Source organism: Silurus aristotelis (genome assembly GCF_946808225.1).
Source record: "Silurus aristotelis genome assembly, chromosome: 17".
Classification (NCBI taxonomy): domain Eukaryota; kingdom Metazoa; phylum Chordata; class Actinopteri; order Siluriformes; family Siluridae; genus Silurus; species Silurus aristotelis.
Window position 1 is genome coordinate 18787667 of NC_139590.1, and position 21228 is coordinate 18808894.

At 39.0% G+C, this 21228-nt stretch overlaps 1 protein-coding gene and 1 long non-coding RNA gene across 7 annotated transcripts in view; one reads left to right on the plus strand and one right to left on the minus strand.

The window, feature by feature from the left end:
- Positions 1-16572, plus strand: part of septin9a (septin 9a) — an 85653-nt gene extending 69081 nt beyond the window's left edge. For 5 of the 6 annotated variants that reach the window (XM_083565854.1, XM_083565855.1, XM_083565858.1 and 2 more), the window contains 9 exons: positions 5102-5299; positions 7126-7254; positions 7661-7742; positions 7838-7975; positions 11364-11481; positions 13374-13469; positions 13612-13708; positions 15853-15904; positions 16045-16572. In XM_083565854.1, coding sequence (XP_083421980.1) covers positions 5102-5299; positions 7126-7254; positions 7661-7742; positions 7838-7975; positions 11364-11481; positions 13374-13469; positions 13612-13708; positions 15853-15904; positions 16045-16177 — 1043 coding nt within the window. In that variant the 3' untranslated portion in view covers positions 16178-16572. The remainder of the gene's footprint in view (positions 1-5101; positions 5300-7125; positions 7255-7660; positions 7743-7837; positions 7976-11363; positions 11482-13373; positions 13470-13611; positions 13709-15852; positions 15905-16044) is intronic. The other variant, XM_083565859.1, reaches the window with a different exon arrangement.
- LOC310739788 lies at positions 13141-15845 on the minus strand. Its single transcript, XR_014537486.1, has 2 exons — positions 13903-15845; positions 13141-13856 (listed from the first exon to the last, which is right to left on the minus strand). It is a non-coding gene; the product is annotated as an uncharacterized lncRNA (long non-coding RNA).
- Positions 16573-21228: the final 4656 nt, after the last annotated feature.

Sequence of the window (21228 nt, forward strand, 5' to 3'; positions counted from 1 at the left end):
TTTTAAAGAAAAGCAACCGTTGATACAAAAGTATACATGTTACACCGTTGAGAGACCCTGATGTCGTCGAGATACTGTAACTTCTTACACAAGCCAAAACTGATTCTGTTCAGAATCTATAACAGTGCAGACCTCCACAGTATAATACTGCTGCCTGGACATTTTGTGTGTAAAAGCACTTGTATTAGAGAGGTTTAACATAGTGAGGCTGTTTGTAGTATAGAAGGCAACAGAGAGGGGAGGAAGTAGTTTGTTGGCCATGTGAGATATTAGCTAGGTGTGCCATCTCATGGAAAACCGCAGTAGGGGGAAAGTATGAATCATGGCTCGTGCAGCTCTGTGCCTATGAATAAAGCCCTGGGTTTGTTCAAAAGATATTTCTTGAATATATGGGGAACAATTACACATCATTAAGAATAAGGAAGAAACAGAGATTTCACTTCAATCCAGACCAATCAGACATCATGTTATGTTCATCAGACATTTACATGAAAATGACCACACATTGAAAAATAAGCAATAAGCAATGTTAATATCAGCAAACTTTTTCAATATTTTCTTCAAATCACATAAAATATTGTTGAGGTGTTTATTTGAAGCTTTGCATTTGCAAGCTAAGCCATTGACAAATCATTTTGATAATTTTTTTAAATCAGTAAATGCGCGTTCAGTTAGATTCTAATACAATGCTCACAAACACACTCCAAAACCTAGTGGAACATCTTCCAGGTAGAGTGAAGTTTATTACAACTGCAAAAAGGGGTTGAAGGTGGAATGGGATGTTCAAAAGGCATATACAAATCTTATGCTTAGGTGTCGATGACGTTTTGTGTATATTAGGGGTTTAACCGTACACGTATTTGTGTGTAAAATGTAAAAATGTTACAATTATTATTAAACTTAAAAACATACAGAACAAAGCCAGGGTTGGACTAGTGGTTAAGGCATTAGACTTTTGTATACTGGGGTTGTGGGTTTGAGTCCTGGCCATGCAAGGCTACCACTCTTGGGCCTTTGAGCAAGGCCCTTACCCCACATGGGTGCTCAGTTGTGGGAATGGGGATAAAGTACTCCGCTATGGACTGCCCCAAGCCCGGCTGCGAAAGGAGGAGGGTTGGCATTGAGATACCAACCCGACAAGTCCCTGATGGCGCGGGAGGACTAAAAAATAAATTTAAAAAATCGGCTTTGGGGAAGAACCAATAGCTGCTTTCAGCTGCAGTGGTCAAAATGAATTGTTTTGCTTTAATGTGACTGAACTTAATAAATACAAAAATATTCATTTTGGTCCTTTTCCTTATCTGAAAAATTGTCGCATCTGAATGTGTATGCTTTATTCATTTTTTTTTTTTTATATATATAGCAATTCCAAACATTTCATGCCATAGCTGAGCCACACCTACTCCTCGCTATGCACAGCTGCATGAAACCAGCTAAAACAAATACGACTTGTCACCAAAGTAATTTTCTCGTAGCAGTGAAGGCTTGTGTTGCTAGTTTGGGATCATTGATTGATAGCATTGGTCTTCTGATGTTTGTCACATGGGCAGTGCATGGTATTGATTTGGAAAAAGTGCATTGAGGCCAAGAAATCCTGTGTGTGTGTGTGTGTGTGTGTGTGTGTGTGTGTGTGTGTGTGTGTGTGTGATTGTGATCTGTGCGTTTAGTCCCACTTAAATAACACATGATGAGGGTTTATTATTCGTCCATTAGGACAACAGCCTCTGCAAATTGTAGAGCTAAATGTGCGGTCAGTTTAACCCCCTCACAGCAGGACTATCTTTTACCTAAATATTGAATTGTATAAAGATGTTTATAATATTCTATATTAACAGTATGTAAATATTATATACATTAAATGAGCTGTTAGGTTGAAGTAGCTGTATACTGTCCTGAATAAATTATATTATTATTATTGGGTTTGTAGCCAAAGAAATATGTTCTTCGGTCCATATGAGACACGACTGAAGCAGTGTACTGGGTGTTTATTTGAAGTGCCGGTACATACAGTATAATGAAAAAAAAAAAGCCTTGAACCACTGGTTCCAACACACACTGGAAACACCTGGTGAACGATGTATTAGTTTGCCAGTAATGAAAACTCCTGTAAAATGTATGAATGAGCACCTGGAAAAGTTTAGTCAAACTAAAAAAAATAATTATTTGAAATTTTAATTTCGGTCCATTTGTAAAATAAATAACTAAATAAAAAAACTGGTATTACAATGCATCTAGATTTTCCTTAATGTCATGCAGACTTGCTGGTGTGGTTTAGGACTAAATATCGCCATGGAGCTGAACTTTGTATCGCAAGTCAGCAATCAGGTTGAATCTAAACAACTGGAATCACTTTTTTGTTTGTTTGGTTTTTTCCCCTGGTTTTCTTCGGTTTCATTCTGCTCTCTAGACCACAACTTCTACCAACAAGCTGCAAAAATATGGCTCTATGCTTTCAATTTTTTAAAATGTGGATTATTTTGACATTAAACACAATTATGTAGTGTAATGATGTTAGTATGGGTATGTACTTTATATTACAAAATATACACATTTTTTCCCCATTTAATTTTATTTAACTTTTGGCCAAACTATGTAAAACTGCACAATAAGCGTAGGCACTTTCACTGGTTATCTAATGGCTTATAACAGAAATTGACCCAAACAATTATTGCTGTTGTTTCTTATGCAGAAATCTTCTTTTTTTTTTTTTCCTTTTTTTTTTTAAATAGTATGTCTCATATCCAGAGGGCTTAATTGCTTAATCCAGGCTAGCTGTCTGTGTATTACGCAATTTTAATGCAGAAGGTGATGCCCCTGTGCTTTGCATGGGTTAAAGTGGAAGATCTCCTGCTTTAAAGCTCTAATTTCCAACCTCAAACCGGAACGCTGACTGCAGCCAAGGCTCTTCTCAAGTCACTTCATCAGTACCTGACTTTATTAACGCATTTGTTTCCAAAATCTAGAGGAACATTTTACCAGATGAGTGGAGCTTATCGTAACAGCAAGTGGGGATTAAATGAGATGTTTAAAAGCACCACAAACCATAGGCCATGTAGTGTACCTGTGCACTTAACAGTTTGAATGATATGCATGTTGCATGTGCAAAAATAAAGCACATGTAATCGAGCCCATGATCCAAATTAAGATTTTCACAGCATCCATCATTCTCTGATTATTCAATGTTGAAGAAGCGCTTTAAGCACACTGCTTTGGAGTTCTCCATTTTAACGTAAGCAGGTGTTGATTATTGGTGATTTTTTTCAGGAACAGCATGGCTCTGACAGTAGTGCCAGCTGGAATTCAAATTGAAGTTCTCAATTAATGCACTTGTTCTATTACGTTATCGCTTCTACAGTAAATCAAACATATAGACTTGTATGTTGAATATGAGTGTTTTTTCTAACTTTCGACAGTTGTAATATTTAATTTATCAGTAGATGTCAAAGTCTAGTCTTTCCTTTAATTCTTCCTCTCTGCATGTTTGTCCTCTTGTCGTCTTGCTGCTGTGCTCTCGGCTCTGTTCTACATTTGGTAGATGATTGACATTCTGGCTCGGCTCACCTGTGCTGTCCTGTATTGTATTATAAGACTGCTGAGGTTCTTTTTCCCCCCTCCACTGCTATGGTTTTGTTGGCTGCTGTAACTAACTGCTCTGTGAGGAGCTGACAGAGATTCTGAGTAGTGAGTGCCAAGTGTGAAGGGCTGCCAGTGGCTCAGGTTACGGGCCTGGGGATTTATTTTTTTTTTTCCCTGCCATTCCTGTCTTAACAGGGTCTTTTCTGGGTCTTCGTCTAGTTATGTCTTGAAAGTTGCTTTACAGTCTTCATATGTTTAGAGCTGTTTCAGTGTTCTGCATTTGTTAATACGAACTGAATAGTTGGCATTCTTTAGAGATGCTATTTTATGTAAATAGAGGGATTTTCCAAGGGTTAAAATTGGTCTTGATGTATCAACATAGATGTTCACTACAGTACCTTTCAACCAAACAATTAAGCAGAACAAAATATGCATTATATAGCCAAACCTTTGAGAACACCTGAGCATAAGCTTGATTTGTGGGTTTTGAACATCCCATTCCATGTTTAGTCCCCATTTGCTGCTGTTATAACCTCCTCTCTTCTGGAAAGCTGTTACACTAGATTTTGCTCATTCAGCCACACAGGAGTTAAGTCAGGTACTAATGTAGGTGAGATGAGGTTCCAATTCATCTCAAACTTGTTCAATAGGCTTGAGGTCAGAGCTGTATTGGAGAAGAAATTCCACTCCAATCCATGTAAAGCATATCTTCATGGAGTTGGCTTTGTGCGAACAGTTTGGAAAAGAACCGCATATGTCTGGAAAATTCGCATGTCCCTATACCTTTGGCAATATAGTGTATTTAGCTTTGCACCTGAGGTGCTTATTAGTTTTACTGTACAGTAAGTTATAATGTTATCAAAGAACATCAGGAAGTGGTTTCCTTTCTGTTAACTCCACACAGCAGCAACCCCTATTCAGGGTATTTTTTATGTATTTAAAAGTGGCTCCTGAGTATCTGAGCTGTACCACAAGGTCGTCAATGAAACGGTCGTCTCCGAGAAAAGCTGAAAAACTTACATTTCATCTCTTGCATGTTGTGTGTCTGTGTTTGGCATACACCACTCATGATGTAATAGGAATAACCTTCATGGATTTGACTAGACATCTTTATTTAATGTTAAATCAGCCAGCTCCCCTGTCATAAATCAGTCCTACATCAGGTGGAAGAATGAGAAAATTTTTGGACGGAGAACTTGGGACCAAATGTGAGCAGTGGAACACAAATCACTGAGTGCAAGAACAGTGGAGAGATCAAGCCCTCGCCAAAACGTCCATGTTTAATCACTTCCTGTGTTTCTTTAATCTGCTATACATGTGTGGAGCAGTCAAGTTCTCGCAGTGCAGACTCTGGATAAGATAAATACTTTGTTCAGCTCTGACACAAGTGTCAGAAGTGAAGTTTCATTTTGGCCTTCAGCTCGGATGACATAGTTGTTAGGCTTCCTTAAAGTTTGTGGTGTTGCAGTACGTTTCATACTCTCAATGCTCGCATAGTGACACTTATCTGGTTTTCTCTCTTCAGGGTCAGAGGACATTTCCAGCCACAGTTACAATAGCAGCAACAGCAGTATGGCAGAGCCGGTGATCTCTGAAATGCCCCCGGCCGCATGCCCAGAGAGGCCAAGTGTGGACTTCAGCTATGTGGGGATCGATGCCATCTTAGAACAGATGAGGAGGAAGGCCATGAAGCAGGGCTTCGAACTTAACATCATGGTAGTGGGTGAGTTCTAATCAAAGAAGTTATATGTTGTTAGATGTGCCTAGATGGTGCCATACTGTGTGCACGTTTTTCTCCCACTTAAACCTTTTTCTTTTCATTATTCTTACACACACACTATGGATGGATGGAGGCTGTCTGTCTGTCTGTCTGTCTGTTACTATGGAGATGCGTTCCGATGACCCCATTGTAACTTAACAATATTGTGACAGTCAAGTGATTGCCTAGCCTACCTAGAAGTCTTAAAGAATAGTGATCAGTATGGGGCAGAAAAATTAACTGTTAGTTACATTAACAAATTGCAGTACATAATCTAAGAAAACTTTACTAGATATAAGTACAGTATGTGGCAGCAAACGCATGGATGAATGCAGGTGCGTGAACAAGCTCCAGTTTGTGAGTGGAGGGCGGAGCTAAAAATAAATAAATACACGCTCTAACACCGAGACAAATGAACTCTGTCAACCACTGGCAAGAGTAAGGTCACAATCTCACAAGCTGGGAGATGCCTAGATCCTGTCCCAAAAGTGTCATACCGCATATACGCTGCTACATCTGTACATTTTTACAATGTTGTCGTTTCACAATTGTCAAATATTTAAAAATCTTCATATATATATATATATATATATATATATATATATATATATATATATATATATATATATATATATATATATATATGAAGATTTTTCAATATTTGTTGACAACATTGTAAAAATTTACAGATGTAGCAGCGTATATGCGGTATGACACTTTTGGGACAGGATCTAGGCATTGTCTGAAAGGATTGATGCAGTGTGCATCTCCCACATGATTGGCTAAATGGATGCAGGCATCTATTTGCATAATAACTGTGATTATACTGTGTTATACAGATGTTTGCTTTTATTTTGTATAAGTTCAGCATGTGGGTTTGAGGCTTACATAAGGGGGGGGGGGAATTGTGGTTCTATAAATTTTTCATTGTAATGTGCGTGAGAGTCAGTGTACAAAGTTAAAAATTGCAATCCAAAGAGAGAGAGAACTGTTCTAAATCAAATGTACAAAGAAATTACCTTCCCATAGCTAACAGCACATCCACTTGTTTTATGTTATTCATCAGGGTTTATAATGTCCTTGGCTAGCAAACAGTTCACTGGGGTTAACTTACATATGTATGTCTATATTTTTGGGAAAATGCGTTTTGGAAATAAATCTGTGGGAGTGGGGAGGAGTGGCCCGAGTGTTTGTAAAAGAGGGCAGGGCAACTGTACTTTTACAGATGATTAACTGTCAGCTGGGTTCATTTCGGTATACGTGAGCCGACTGTACTCCAGCTTACAAAGACACAACCCTGCCAATTCATACATACAGCCTCTCCCAGAACAGCCTTGAAAGAGTCCAGTGTGTGGATGATGGGCTGCAATTTGCTGATAGTCTGAAAAACACAATCGTTTTAGAGAAATAAAGATAAAAAGGTAGAGATATATCAGTCCACAGACTCCAGCACTAGAAAAGCATGATTGTAACTGTAATTGGGCCTGGCTAAAGTTTTATTTGTGTTTTTTGAGGCATCAGGTATGGTCCTTGGATGCTTGCTTATCATGTGTATTTTTGAGGTCTTTGACTTTATTAATGTGTGTGCTTGCTATCTCTTCCTGCCTCTGTTACACTTGCAACCTATCCGGTTTGTTTCCATAAGCTGTTTGATAAGAGCAGTTTCAATTGGTAGTGTGTGTGTGTGTGTGTGTGTGTGTGTGTGTGTGTGTGTGTGTGTGTGTGTGTGTGTGTGTGTGTGTGTGTGTGTGTGTGTGTGTGTGTGTGTGTGTGTGGGGTGGTCCATGCAGGTCAAAGTGGTTTGGGCAAGTCCACACTGATGAACACCCTCTTCAAGTCTAAAGTCAGCCGAAAGTCGGTCATGGGAACGGCTGAGGAACGCATACCTAAGACTATTGAGATCAAGTCCATCAGCCATGGTAAAGCATGTACACTCTTGTGCTAGAAAACATGAAAAAAAATCCTAAAATGGCTTTTAGTGGCCTTAACAACAATATAAGACAATCTTTCAATCGTTCAGACCAATGTTTTTCGCTAAGAATATTAAAATCTGTATATTTTGGCCCATTATTCTATTTTTTTTCCCATGAATTTATTTTCTTTCTCTTGTTTAAGATGCAGATAAACTATGATCAATGGGTTGGATTGAAATCTCACACAAGAATGCTTTAAATGTAATGAAGAATGTGAATAAATCCATCACGCAATTATGTGATTGGTTAAATTTGCCCATAAAAGACAATCAATTTGCATTACATCTGATTTCATATGTTTTGAGTAAATAATTCTGCTGGGTTGTAAAGTGTTCGAATTGCTTTTGTGCAGATATTGAAGAGAAAGGCGTAAGGATGAAGCTAACCGTCATAGACACACCAGGCTTTGGGGATCAGATCAACAATGAGAACTGGTAAAAATCAATAAAAACATTCAAATAACCCTTACAATCCTTGTCCTTTTTATAAATGACTTTTGTTTATTTTTGCTTGCTCTACTTGTTTACAGCTGGCAGCCCATAATGAAGTTCATTAACGAGCAGTATGAGCAATACCTTCAGGAAGAGATCAACATTAACAGGAAGAAGCGAATCCCTGACTCACGAGTTCACTGCTGCATATATTTTATCCCACCCACAGGACATTGGTCAGTACTCTTTCTTTACTCTTTTTTTTTTTTTTTTTTTTTTTTTTTTTTTTATTTACTGTACTGTGCATGCAAACCCAAATGCAAAACTTTACCTGTTTCCTCTTACGTTCATGGGTGACAGCCTGGGAAAAAAAACTCTTAATATTGTTACTATATTAGTTTTGAAGACTTTTCTTTTGATTACTTGATCTCACATTTGAACACCCTGCTTACTAACCCCCCAAGAGTGGGGAAAATTAAACAATTTAATAATTAAAGCGTCCGTTTCACTGTGTAAATGCTGCAGCAACTTCTACTGTGGAGTGACGGAATCCATTATATGAGTATTTGGTTATTGGATTTCTCACTTTTTACTCCACTACATTACAGAAAGCATGCCCTAATGAGATGACATGAGGAAAAAACCTTGAGAGGAACCAGACTTAAACGGAAACTCATCCTCTTCTGGGTGGCACATAATGTCCATTCATTACAGTTTCATCGTGTTGAGGTGTACTGTTCAGTGATGGATGATAAAATGCAGAACTGTTCATGCCATTTTAGCAGACTGTTGATATTAATTAAGGTGCAAATCCATCCAAGTTGCTCAGTAACTTCATGGATCTTTAAGCTGTTTATGTAGAACCATCTTCAGGCATCCAGAGTGCTGTCCAATTGAAGGGAATCCCATCCAAATGTAGGTCATCGGGATGAATCAGGCAGATACTAAGAGAAGAACACTGAAACAAATAAGAAGCTGTCTAGAGAGCACAAGCGTAGCCCCATGGTTCTGCCAAGAGTTCAATTGAATTGAACTAATTTTTATTTGTATTGCGCTTTTAACAATGATCATTGTCTCAAAGCAACTTTACACAGATAATGTGGTGATTTAAAAGTGAAGATGTTCTCTATAAGTAAGTTTGTCCCTGATGAGCGAGCCGGTGGCGACTGTGTCAAGAAAAAACTCCCCGAGATGGCATAAGGAAGAAACCTTGAGAGGAACCAGACTCAAGAGGGAACCCATCCTCATCTGGGTTGCCCCAAATGTCCATTTATAGCAGATATACAATGTTGCGGGGTGCAGTGATGGTGATCAGAAGCGAAAAGTAGTCCTGAGTCAGTGTAGCAGACTGTTGAAATTAACTACAGTCCAATCCATCCTCAAAGCGCCTGTTCTTTCTCCGGAATTTCATGGAACCACCCAAGGTGTGGATGAGAAACCGTCCCAAGCTGCACAGAGTGGCCTCCAGTCAAAGAGAACAGGAGGGGGGAGCGGCAGGAACAGTGATCACTGGAATCTCAGGAGCAGAGAGAGAGAGAGATTGAGAGAGAGAGAGAGATTGAGAGAGAGAGAGAGATTGAGAGAGAGAGAGAGAGAGAGAGAGAGAGAGAGATTGAGAGAGAGAGAGAGAGATTGAGAGAGAGAGAGAGAGATTGAGAGAGAGAGAGAGAGAGAGAGAGAGAGAGAGAGAGAGAGATGCCATGATATGCAGGAGAATGGAACTCTGAACTATATCGACAAGTTTGTAGACACTTGACCACATTTGTGGTTGAGCTCTTACCTCAACCCTATTGAACACCTTTGGTATGATTTGTAACGCTGTCTGCGCACCAGGCCTCCTCACCTCACTCCAAACCCATGTAAAGCATATCTTCATGGAGCTGGCCAAGTGCACAGGGGGGTTTTCATGCTGGAACAGGTTTGAGGTTCCTGTCATTTTATGCTACTACGTACAAAGGCATCCTATACAATTGTGTGCCTTAGATGTTGTGAAAACAGTTTTTAGGATATTTTTACTCAACTGTGTGTGTGTGTGTTTGCTTCAAAAGCTCTTTAGGATAAAAACCGACACATACCTTTCATCAAGTAGCTCTGCCGGAGGAAATAGCTTCTGACAGTCTGCCAGCAGTGACAGTGATGTCCAAACCAGAGTCTTCTCAGTATCTCAGCAGACTTCGTGGCCTGTTTTTCATCTTCCAGAATATTCTTTGTTCCTGTTGCTATAGCAATCTACTCATTTACTCTGTTTGCAAGTGTTTAAGGTTCGAGGAGAATAATTTTTTTTTGTTTTCTCCTTCATTTCTGTTCACACAAATCCATACAGACACGCTCATCATGGTTTGTGTCAGAAGGAGATTTTTGAGCCGCACACCTTGATGTGTGTCAGTTGCAGGCATTTGAGTGTTTGTATAATGTGATGAAAGGCTGATTGTTGTTTATGCAGTGCTACAGATGTGTGTGCAGCTGCAGTTTGGCTTCAAACACCTCAAATAGGTAGCACAGTGTTTAAACCCAAAGCCCAGACTTTAGAGAGTATACACATCTCATCCTGGTTCAGGCCAAAGACTGGTTTGAATTTATTAAAAAGGGAGTTTCCCTGCCTTTTCTGCTGTTTCTTAAAGGTCACTGTTTTGGCTCCACCTAACACACACCACAGCAGATCTGAGCTATGTTTATGGACTGACACTCAAGTTTTGATCCTTGGTCATAAACATGACTCATCTTTAAAATGGGGCACGTTTTTGTATCGTGAGACCAGCGCATTAATCTTTTTTTTTTTTTTTTTTTTTTTTTTTTTTTTTTTTTAGAAAGTTTCCGCCGTCATTTTAATTGCCCTCTGTCGACCACAAACATTTATTCATTCATTCATTCATTTTCTCCCGCTTATCCGTAATCCGGGTCGCGGGGGCAGCAGTCTAAGCAGGCCCCCGCCTTCGACTGCTGCCCAATCCTCACAGCACCGTCCCTTACGGTCCCTCCTGCAGGTGGTGAGCCCACGGGAAGGCGGCCCCACGTCACTCCGACGTCACGGATCTTGATATTTCCCTCGTAAGGGACCCCCGGAGCATAGAGGGTTAAGGGCCTTGCTCAAGGGCCCAAGAGTGGCAGCTTGGCGATACTGGGGCTTGAACCCCAGACCTTCCGATCGGCAACCCAGCGCCTTAACCGCTGGAGCCACCACTCCCCCACAAAAAAACATTTAGTCTTTGTGAAATATCTCCACATTTTAACTTTGGCGTTTTGTTTGTTTTTTCACTTTAAAACACACCAAAGAACTGTCTCAGTAATGTCAACCTTTAGAATAATTTACAGTTTGGAACTCTTTGGTATTATTTAGCCCTTTAGAAGACCCCCACCCACCCCACCCCCGTATGAAGTGATCGCTTGAAGAGGGTTAGTTGAGGTCAGTGCTCAAGCCAAATGTGGTTAATTGTCCGCAAACTTTGGGCTTCCACTGTGCAGTTCATGGATGGTTCTTCTTCACAGAACCTTGTACCATGACAAAGAACCATTTAGAAACCTATATTTTGAAATGTACCTCCTGAAAGAAAAATCATTTAAAAAGTTACCCGTGGCAAACCTGACTTTTTCAGTAATTTCATACAACTCTGTCTTCTCTTTTAGTCTGAGGCCTTTGGACGTGGAGTTTATGAGACGTCTGAGTAAAGTGGTGAACATTGTCCCGGTTATTGCCAAGGCTGACACCTTGACTCTAGAAGAGAGGGACTTCTTCAAGAAAAAGGTGAGTAGCTTCACTTTTTCTGTTTGATGATATTTCTGTATTATAAAAAACTGCTGCTTGTTCTTCAGACAGTATATCTGCTGTGTGTGTGTGTGTGTGTGTGTGTGTGTGTGTGTGTGTGTGTGTGTGTGTGTGTGTGTGTGTGTGTGTGTGTGTGTGTGTGTGTGTCAGTGCAACTATTTTTGGAAGGTTTTAGGATTGTGTTTTCCTACGAGGTGAAGGTCAGGGTTAAAAAAATCGGGTTAAAAAGCAGCCCCATGTATAGTGTTGTGTTCCTTTCACAGAGTGACCTTTCACTAAAACTAACATTTTTTAAAAATCTTTATATGCATTCAGGATTGTGTTTTCCTGGTTTGTGTGTAGTAGCACGTAGTTACATTCCAAGAACCCAGCTATCATGGGATGTTTTATGCATTACTTGGTGCATGTTCCCCTTAATATCAGCCAGTAGGGACTTCCTGTTTGCTTCGGGATTCCAAAACCCGTATGAAGAAGCTCTGTGGATATGGTACAGATGTGTCGAGTTGACACGTGGCATGCCGATAGGAAAGTGGCTCATTGTTCCTGCACTCTTCAATGTTGTAGTGTTTAGTGTTAATCATTGGTTGTGTTTGTTCTGGCCAGCTTCACTCGGAGAGGAGGACCCATGCTTTGACAGCAGATATTTCGCTCTGTTTTTCAGGAATCCCGCCGAGCTTTCTTCCACAGCAGCAGGAAATACAGTAGAGCTTTTCTGGTTTAAGCTCAAATCAATGCTTGCTGCTTTATTGGCCAGTAGATACTTCACTTTCATGGGCAGGATCTTTAGGATCCATCTTTGTGGTTTGTGTGAGCCAAGTATGTTTATTAGTGCGAAGGAAGTTTGTTTTGCACTATTAAGCGCAAATTAGAGATTTTGCGAGAGAGTGTACAAGGGAGATTTGAGGGAAAAGCACACGTGAAAGACCTATGATTCCCCATTAATGATCAGTGCTGCCGTACACTGGGAGGAAGACCTGGGAGTGAAAACTTAGGGAGACATGCATCTGCATTCTTTCCAGTGGTGCTACTCAGCTGAGAGTTTTCTGTTCAGACATCATTTTTCTCCAGACCCAAAAACTTTTCCAGATTGCCCAGCTCCATGAAGATATGCTTTACATGGGTTGGAGTGGAAGATCTCCTGCTATAGATCTTTGACCTTAACCCTGCTGATGAATTGGAATGCGGACTGCACCCCAGAATTCTTTACATCACTAACGGTCTTGTAGCTGAATGATCACAAATCTCCACAGAAAAGAGAATTCACAAAAAATCTTCTACAGAAAAGTGGAGGTTACAATTACAGCAAATGGGGACCAACCATGATCAAGGGTTTATGATCTTTTGTCCATATAGTGCATATGTTTATAATGAATACACTTCAGTGTTCTATTCTTCTGCAAGTCATGGTGTTATAAGGAGAGAGGTTTCTATAGTTACACACAATAAGAGATCCCGTCACTCCACACACGCACACTCAGCAGAGCCTTGTGCTCTCATGACAGCTTCTCATTTAATGCTCTTTATGTGTCGATGATAGAGAAGAGCAAGTCTTCATACTAAGGGGAAAAGCCTATAATAAAATGTTTACCACCATGTCAGTGTATATACAGTATTTTACCTGGGGGGCATTTAAAACAATTTTTATTAAGAAAAGTCAAATACGGCATTGTCCGAGGAAAAGCGTGCATCTGCATTCGGTGGAAATGTATGATGAGACCGATTGAGACTCAAATCCCAGAGCTCCTCGTGATTTATAGTTATATATAGTCCACTTCTTAGTGTAATACTGATCCAATATGAATATAATGTGTCCTCAGGGAAATGGGGTATGTCTGCTGTGGTGTTTTCTGATCTGATTTGTGTTTTTGTAGATCAGGGAAGAACTGAGGGCCAACAACATTGACGTCTACCCACAGAAAGAGTTCGACGAGGATACAGAGGACAGACTGATCAACGAGAAAATAAGAGTAAGTGCAGACTCCTGGTGCAGGTTTATTTAATCAAATTTGAATTTGATGAACAGAAGTATGAGAACATGGAGGATACCGTTTCATATAAAGTGTAAAAGTGCAGACCGATGATTGTTGTGTTTTTCCTGTGATGCTCCAGGAGATGATTCCATTCGCAGTGGTGGGGAGCGATCAAGAGTACCAGGTCAATGGGAGGAGACTCTTAGGAAGGAAAACCAAATGGGGAACCATAGAAGGTAGTGACTCATATCTAAGCAGCTTTTTCACGATTTACAGTCCAGTCCAAAAGTATGCGAATGGCAAGGCACATTATTTTTCCCAATACACTAAAAACATTACACTGTACATTAATCACGTTCACCCCTGTAACTATGGACCCATACCCTTATTTAACATATTGTTATTTATTATAAATAGGCCACTTATGCACTTCTGCTTACCTGCATTCTATTGGCTCTCTACATGTACCCTGCACAATCCCAATAAATCAAATCTAAAAATAAAAAAAACAAATTGATTTTTGTTTATGATCAAAATATGAATGAGATGAGGTGTGAACTATCTAACAACATGGCACCATTTTGTATTTTTTTTTTGGAACCAACGATTTTTCGGGCCGTCTTGTTACTCGCATTTCGATCTTGGGTTTCACCTGTGAAGACTGCATTTGTTTAATTCAATTCAATTTTATTTGTGTAGCACTTTTTACAATAGACATCGTCCTAAAGCAGCTTTACACAGATAAAGCGGTAATAAGGTTATATTAAAGAATGTGTAAGTGGATTGTTTAGACGTTTTTTTTTCTTTCAAGTCCAGAAGCTTTTATTCTGACGCAGTACACAGTGAAATTAAACATTGTTCCTCCTGAACCCTGGTGCTACATAAAACAACATAAAGCTATATAACAGAAAACACAGGGCTAAGGACTAGTAAGTGTCCTCACCACATAAAGTGCAAATGTTTATCCCTGATGAGCGAGCCAGTGGCTGAAAATGTGGCGAAGAAGAAACCTTGAGAGGAGCCAGACTCAACAGGGAACCCGTCCATATGTGGGTGGCCCATTCATTGCAGTTCCATTGTTGAGGTGTGCAGTAATAGGTGTGTAAATTGAGAACTTTTCATACAACTTGTGGTCCTGAGCCATTGTAGCAGACTGTTGATATCAATTACAGTCCGAATCAGTCATTCTTGAGTTGCTCAGCGGCTTCATGGATCTTTGGCTGTAGATGTGGAACCATCCCCAGTTGCATGGAGTGGTTTACAAAACAAGAGGTTTGCAAAGATAAACACGCATGAAAACCAGGGAGGCCGTCTATGGAAGAAAAGCAAACCATGAAACAGCCATGGCACAAGCATTGGGCATGGCTTATGGCTTGGGCTAGCATAGCTGCTTACCTGGTAGAGTAATCCTTATGGATTATTACTTAATGATGAAAGCAGCAGCATGAATAAAAAAGTCTACAGAAATGTTCTGCCTGCCAGTTTGCGGCAATAAACTTTCAATCGAATTAGGAGGATCTTTATAATGTAGCAAGACAACAAAGGACTTAATCAGGGGGAAAAGTGGAGGATTTTAGACTGGCCAGACCTTATCCCAGTTAGGGAATCTATTTCACCTTCTGAAGAGGAATTTTCAGGAAAGCAGGAAACTTTTGAAAACAGATGCGAGTGTGTAAATGCTTCCAAAAACTGCTTTTGTTTCAATGCTGAAATTCGTACAGTCAAAACAAGAGATTTGGCCTTGCTGTTCTAATGCTATCAGGTAGGACTGTATACATTAACCCTAAAGAGAGTCAAAAACAAATAGTTGCACAGACAGAATTCATATCGCACATATGTAAGCTAAGGTGTAGGTCAGGGCTAAAAGATAAAAGATTTGGATTTAAAAACCAGCCCCATGTACATCGTTTTGTTCCAGACACAAAGTGACCTTTTATTGAAACTAGTAAGTTACTGTACATGATGTGACATGAACAAAAAAATTCCTGGTTTGAGTCTCCCAGGTTTCATGCCAAGTTTCATCCTATACAATTGTGTTCCTCAAGCTTTGTGCCAAGTTTGGGGAAAGAAGCACAAATGGCTGGAAGTAGTCAGGAGCCCTAATACTTTTATGTGTTTCGATTTTCAATTTGTGGTGTGGTATCGCTGTTCTCTTTCAAAACTCTCTATAAAAAATTCCTTCCATTCTTGTTTGCAGAAGTTTCCAGTCTGTTGCTTCATGTCCATGCTTTCTTGATGTTGAATTATCAATAATCGAAGACGTTTGCTTCTCCTGCCCTCTAGTGGCAAATCTGACAACTTGCAGGAAAGAACATTTATTAGAGACATGCATGTTTTTCATGTCATATAAAGAACTTGCTCTGTGTGTTTGTCTGTGCAGTTGAGAACATCGCTCACTGTGAGTTTGCCTACCTGCGGGACCTCCTTATCAGGTGCATGAAGCTCACACTCTTTATTCACTTCATCCTATTGAGAAGAGCAGTAATGGTTACTTTGAATGTTGATGAGTCCTTGTGTAAAAAAATGTCTGTTCTTTTTTTTGTGTGTGTGTTTCTCCTGTTGTTGTTTTCAGAACCCACATGCAGAACATCAAGGACATCACCAGCAGCATTCACTACGAAATGTACCGTGTGCGTCGCCTTAACGAGAACAACATGCAGGCCAATGGGCTTTCTGAGCACCACCCAGCCTCACACGAAATCTAGTGCCTTCACCCCACCCCTTTCTCCCTCTATTATCCTTCTCTCCAATTCTCCACCCTGCACTCCACCTGCCGCTCATTCCAATCTATGCTTTTTTTTTTTTCTTTTTTTCCTGCCAGATCCAGCATGAAATCGAGTCAATTAGTTCCCCTGAAAAGTCTATGTTATTATAACATTATTCCCCACAAAGTACAGCACACATCCCATACCTTCTCTTACTCACAGACTTGAGACTGTAGAAGTCTCTCTCTCACACACACACACACACACACACATTTCAGTGCTTTCTCCCTGAATGCATCCACATACCCCATGTTTCAGGTCTCTGACTAAACCACAGCTTGAGTTCATGTGAGTCAGTAGACTTGTAATATATATATATATATATATATATATATATATATATATATATATATATATATATATATATATATATATATATATATATACACTTCTTGCTTTTAATATTACAATCAGCACTTCATATAAACCTCCTCTTTTTATTCTTACTGAGTTTTTTTGTTTTTTATTTTATTTTGCTGTGCTGCTTTGTCAAAAATGTGAAAGTCCAAGCTCTGTGGACTTCAGTCATTCAGGAGCCCACCTGCTTGAATGCACTTAATGGTGGAACAGGTCCAAATTCAGATGGATATGCATGTGTCTTCTTTTTTTTTTTGCATGAGTGAGTGACCACTTTATTAATAATCTTATCAGAAATAATGAGTAAAAGCCAGTATTTCCAGTCAGTAATGATAGTAGTGTTAAATATTATTCGTACAAATCCAGAACTTGGGTGTATGTCGTTGCAACAGCTTAAAGTAACAGGGTAATATATACATCAGTGTGTATGAAAATGAAGCATAGTATTCGGGTTATATTATTATTATTTTATTATCCGGGTATATTATGTTATTATTCGGGACATCAGTCTTCAGACTACAGATTAAAAACACACACAGAACATTGACAGAATTCTCTCTTTCTCTTTATGAGTGCATGCCTTATAACCTAATACAGTGTTCTGAACTCATACAGGTTGGTGGTATAGTGAACGCTGATATAATGTCTAAGGGGAAATATTGCTTTTTATTCATTATGACATGTTTCTGTTTATTAAAGAGGTCACGAGGTCCAGCTGAAAGATCTTATAAGCATTTTTAGACCCGTTTATTTTTTTTGTGCTGGATGACTGAACGTATTCTGCTACGGCCCGGGAGTGCAACAACTGCTCGTTTCACCAGGACATTGGACGCTGTCCGGTGCTGCAGTTAAGATTAGAGACAGCTTCCTGTTGCGTTATGTATTATATCCCTCACTGTATCGTCAGTGGCTTTCAAATTCCAGTGTGTTTTACTGTGCCTTATTATATCTCCTTTTTTCCTTTTCATGTTTTAAAGAAGTCATGACTGAAGCATCTTTGCAGTCCGAACAGAAGTCGTTGCCCCCCCCAAAATCTCACACAAACACACATTGTACGGCTTTACAGGTGTCTCCAAACCTTTAAACTGCTTTAACTTGGAGAAAAACGTCATCCTTGTCGTCCTGTGATGTATTTTCATAGTCATTTTGTTTGTTTCTACTGATATTAAGAGTATCTTTGATATCTGCTATTTTAAAGAAATAAAGATGGAAAATTTAATTTCTGCTTTTTTTCCCCCTTGTCATTATTATCCTTGAGTATAAAATGTATTCCAGTAGACTTAAAAAGCACCTGAATTTATTTTCTATTGTTTTTCACTCCAACTGTGAACATCCTCACATCCTTTTCTCCCAATTTTCTCCTTCATATAGAACTGAGATCAATGGATAAGGTCTATAGTGGCAGCAGAAAACTCTTTCCTACATGTAATCTATATACAGTATTTGTTTAATTCTCAATCATTTCCTCACCAGCGATTTATGAGCACCATTAATTTTTATTTTTATTTTTATTTCCCAAAGGTGTCTGTGTAACATCTTTTCCATTGTTTCCTTCGCCTACAATTGGTTATGTAGAATAGACACCCTATAATATATTTTACAGAATTCCACAATCACATGCTGCTGAAGCACATAAAGGACTAAATCCCAAGTGAGTCATGGAATTAGTCATAAGTTTTTACTTATTATACAAAAATCTGTTATCCAAAAAATAAATTGCACAGTTTATAAAAGTGCAGATGTATGGGGGGGGGGGGGGAATTAATGATTGACAGAAAAAGAAATCATTGTACACTGTTCCAGAGTATTAATGCATAGGGAGAAAAAGTGCAGTTGATTGAATAATAAAGGATACTGAACAGTGCACTAAACAGCTTAGTGGTATATACATGTAATTAATATACAGTATCACCCAGTGGAGATACTGCACTTAAATAAATATTTAAATCGAGATAAAGAATATATTTAATATACAATAGTCCACAGTGCAATTAACTGCACTTAATAAACTGAACACAAAGTTAAACTAAAATAAATGCAATATACACTCCTAAATATTCCTCACGATTATGTAATACCGTGGAGGTAATAGCATTTTAAATTGTACAGAGATAATAGTGTTGCTGTGGAATATCCAGTCTTGCTCAGAGTCTCCCTTCAGCAGTTTGGAAACAATGAGATGGAACTAGGTGAGGAAAAGTTGGCCTGGACACCACTGGTGATGATGAGAGTTCATGTTCAGGGGTGGAGTTAATGTGTGGCAGTGGGATGAGATGCTGTAAAAGTGGAGTTGACGACGCACTGATAAGATTTTTGGGAACGTGTGCTTTCCTTTTTCTTTTAACCGATAACATTGTGTACACTTAAATTAGCACTTTCCAAGTTTGTAGAATTCTAGGGTTATATATATATATATATATATATATATATATAGATTGTAATCTGGTTTACCAGTGTAGATTTTATTCATTACTAGAGATTTAAAGCACTTTTTACGTCTGCTAAATGCTGTAATTGTAAATGTTCATAGGTCATGATGGGTAATCAATAATAAGGATCTAGAGAAACTTAAAACTGTGGACTGTCTCAGATGACTGATTTCTTGATTGTAGAGATTTCTTGATTGTAAACAGGTGTGGCAGTAATCAGACCTGGGTGTGAATAGCGAGATTTAACTCAGGTGTGATAAACCACACTTTTAACAGGGGGGCAAACACTTTTACACACAGGGCCATGTAGTTTTAGATTTTGTTTTCCCTCAATAATGAAAACCTTCATTAAAAACTGCATGTTGTGTTATCTTTTACTAATATTTAAATCAGTTTGATGATCTGAAACATTAAAGTGTGAAAAACATGCAAATAAATAAGAAACCGGGAAACACTTTTTCACTGTGTGTGTATGTGTGTGTGTGTGTGTGTGTGTGTGTGTGTGTGTGTGTGTGTGTGTGTGTGTGTGTATATACACACACACACACACACACACACACACACATACATGTATATGTATATAATCATAGCTCTACTTTCTACTGTTTTGGAGAATGGCTATTGCAAATATTTTATTTTTCTGTAATTAATCCCAAAGTGACTCGTGTGTTTGTTTTTGTATCATCGCCTGGGCAACTTCCACCTCCTCAACCCTCTATGCAGACATCTGCACCATTCATCTCAGTTTTGTTTTCCCCCTTTCCCTCTTTTATTCGTTTCATCTCATATTTCTTGTTCTCCTCTTTCTGCTGCCATGCCACCATCCTGCCCCTCCCCCATCTCCCTTTCCCTCGTCTCATTTTTTTCCCACTTCAGGTTCCTCCTTCCTCTGTCTGCTGGCTGGGTGCCAACCATTCAGACATGCAGGGGTGGGATACCAGCTTCTACCAAATGCAAATCAGTTCTGTCTTGATTAGAAGGCAGCTGTAAAATGTATTAAATTTAAAGAGTGGGGGATCTCAGGCTCCAGTGCAGTGTTCCCTGCATAACACTGAAGTTTGCTTGGAAGTGTTTTCGGAAACCAAGAGCTAAATAGGGGAAGAAAAGAAAAAAAATCTTGTGGGGAGGTTTTTGGGGTTTTTTTGGCAAGGGAGGTTGCACAAAATGCTAAGTGTTAAGTGTAAGCTCATGGCTGGCATAAGAAAGAAAAAAAGTCACATTTAATGCTTGTTTTATCACAAAGGCATGCGATTTTTTTCTGGTGCTGGGTTAGGGGGTTGAGAGGGGAACTGGGGGGCATAGAATGTGATAGTAGTCGAGACAATAGAGGGTTCTCTTTCTTTTTGTCTATGTTGTGATTTCTCCTGAGGTTAATAACTGCGAATTGACCACTTCTGCATGAGTGTGATGCTGGTGAAGCCACTGTGCATATACATTCAGGTTAACGTATGCAAATGTTGTGTGTTTGGGCAAATACAGCAACGACGTGCATCTTTTGTTTGTGTGTGTGTGTGTGTGTGTGTGTGTGTGTGTGTGTGTGTGTGTGTGTGTGTGTATGTGTGTGTGTGTGTGTGTGTGTGTGTGTGTTTAGTTTCTTAAAGATGTTGGCTTTATTACTACAGTTACAGTTGGGACGTTTTGAGTTTATCTTCAGGACTATTTGAATCCTCAGTACTAATTTCATCTAAAATATTTCATTTGAAATAAAGTTTTATTTAATTAAAAAACATTGTGCACATTACTATTATATACAAGAAACGTGTAAACATTTTTTTTGACATCTCAATCACAATGTAAACTTTTTTTTGTTTATTATTTACTTTGGGATATTGTGTGCAAGCATCGATGGCTGTTATATTTGAGAGAAGGAAAAGCTCAAATACTGTCTATTAATATCTAATAAATGTAATATTAGGATTTGTTTAAAAGCGTTTTTTTTTTTTATGATTTAATAAAAACAGGAGCCTTAATGGGGGACCACGAGAGGCCAAATATAATGGTGAAGTCATGTGAACTTCCCCGCTTCAGCTCTTATCATCAATTTATTGACAAAAGCAGGACAAATGTAATCCATTTGTTCAAAGTTTCTGCATATGGTGTGTTATGCATGGTCTCCGAACCATATTTATCAGCCATGGGAAAGAAAAACAAGCCTTTATATTGCTGAATACCAATAATCTCTCTCTCTCTCTCTCTCTCTCTCTC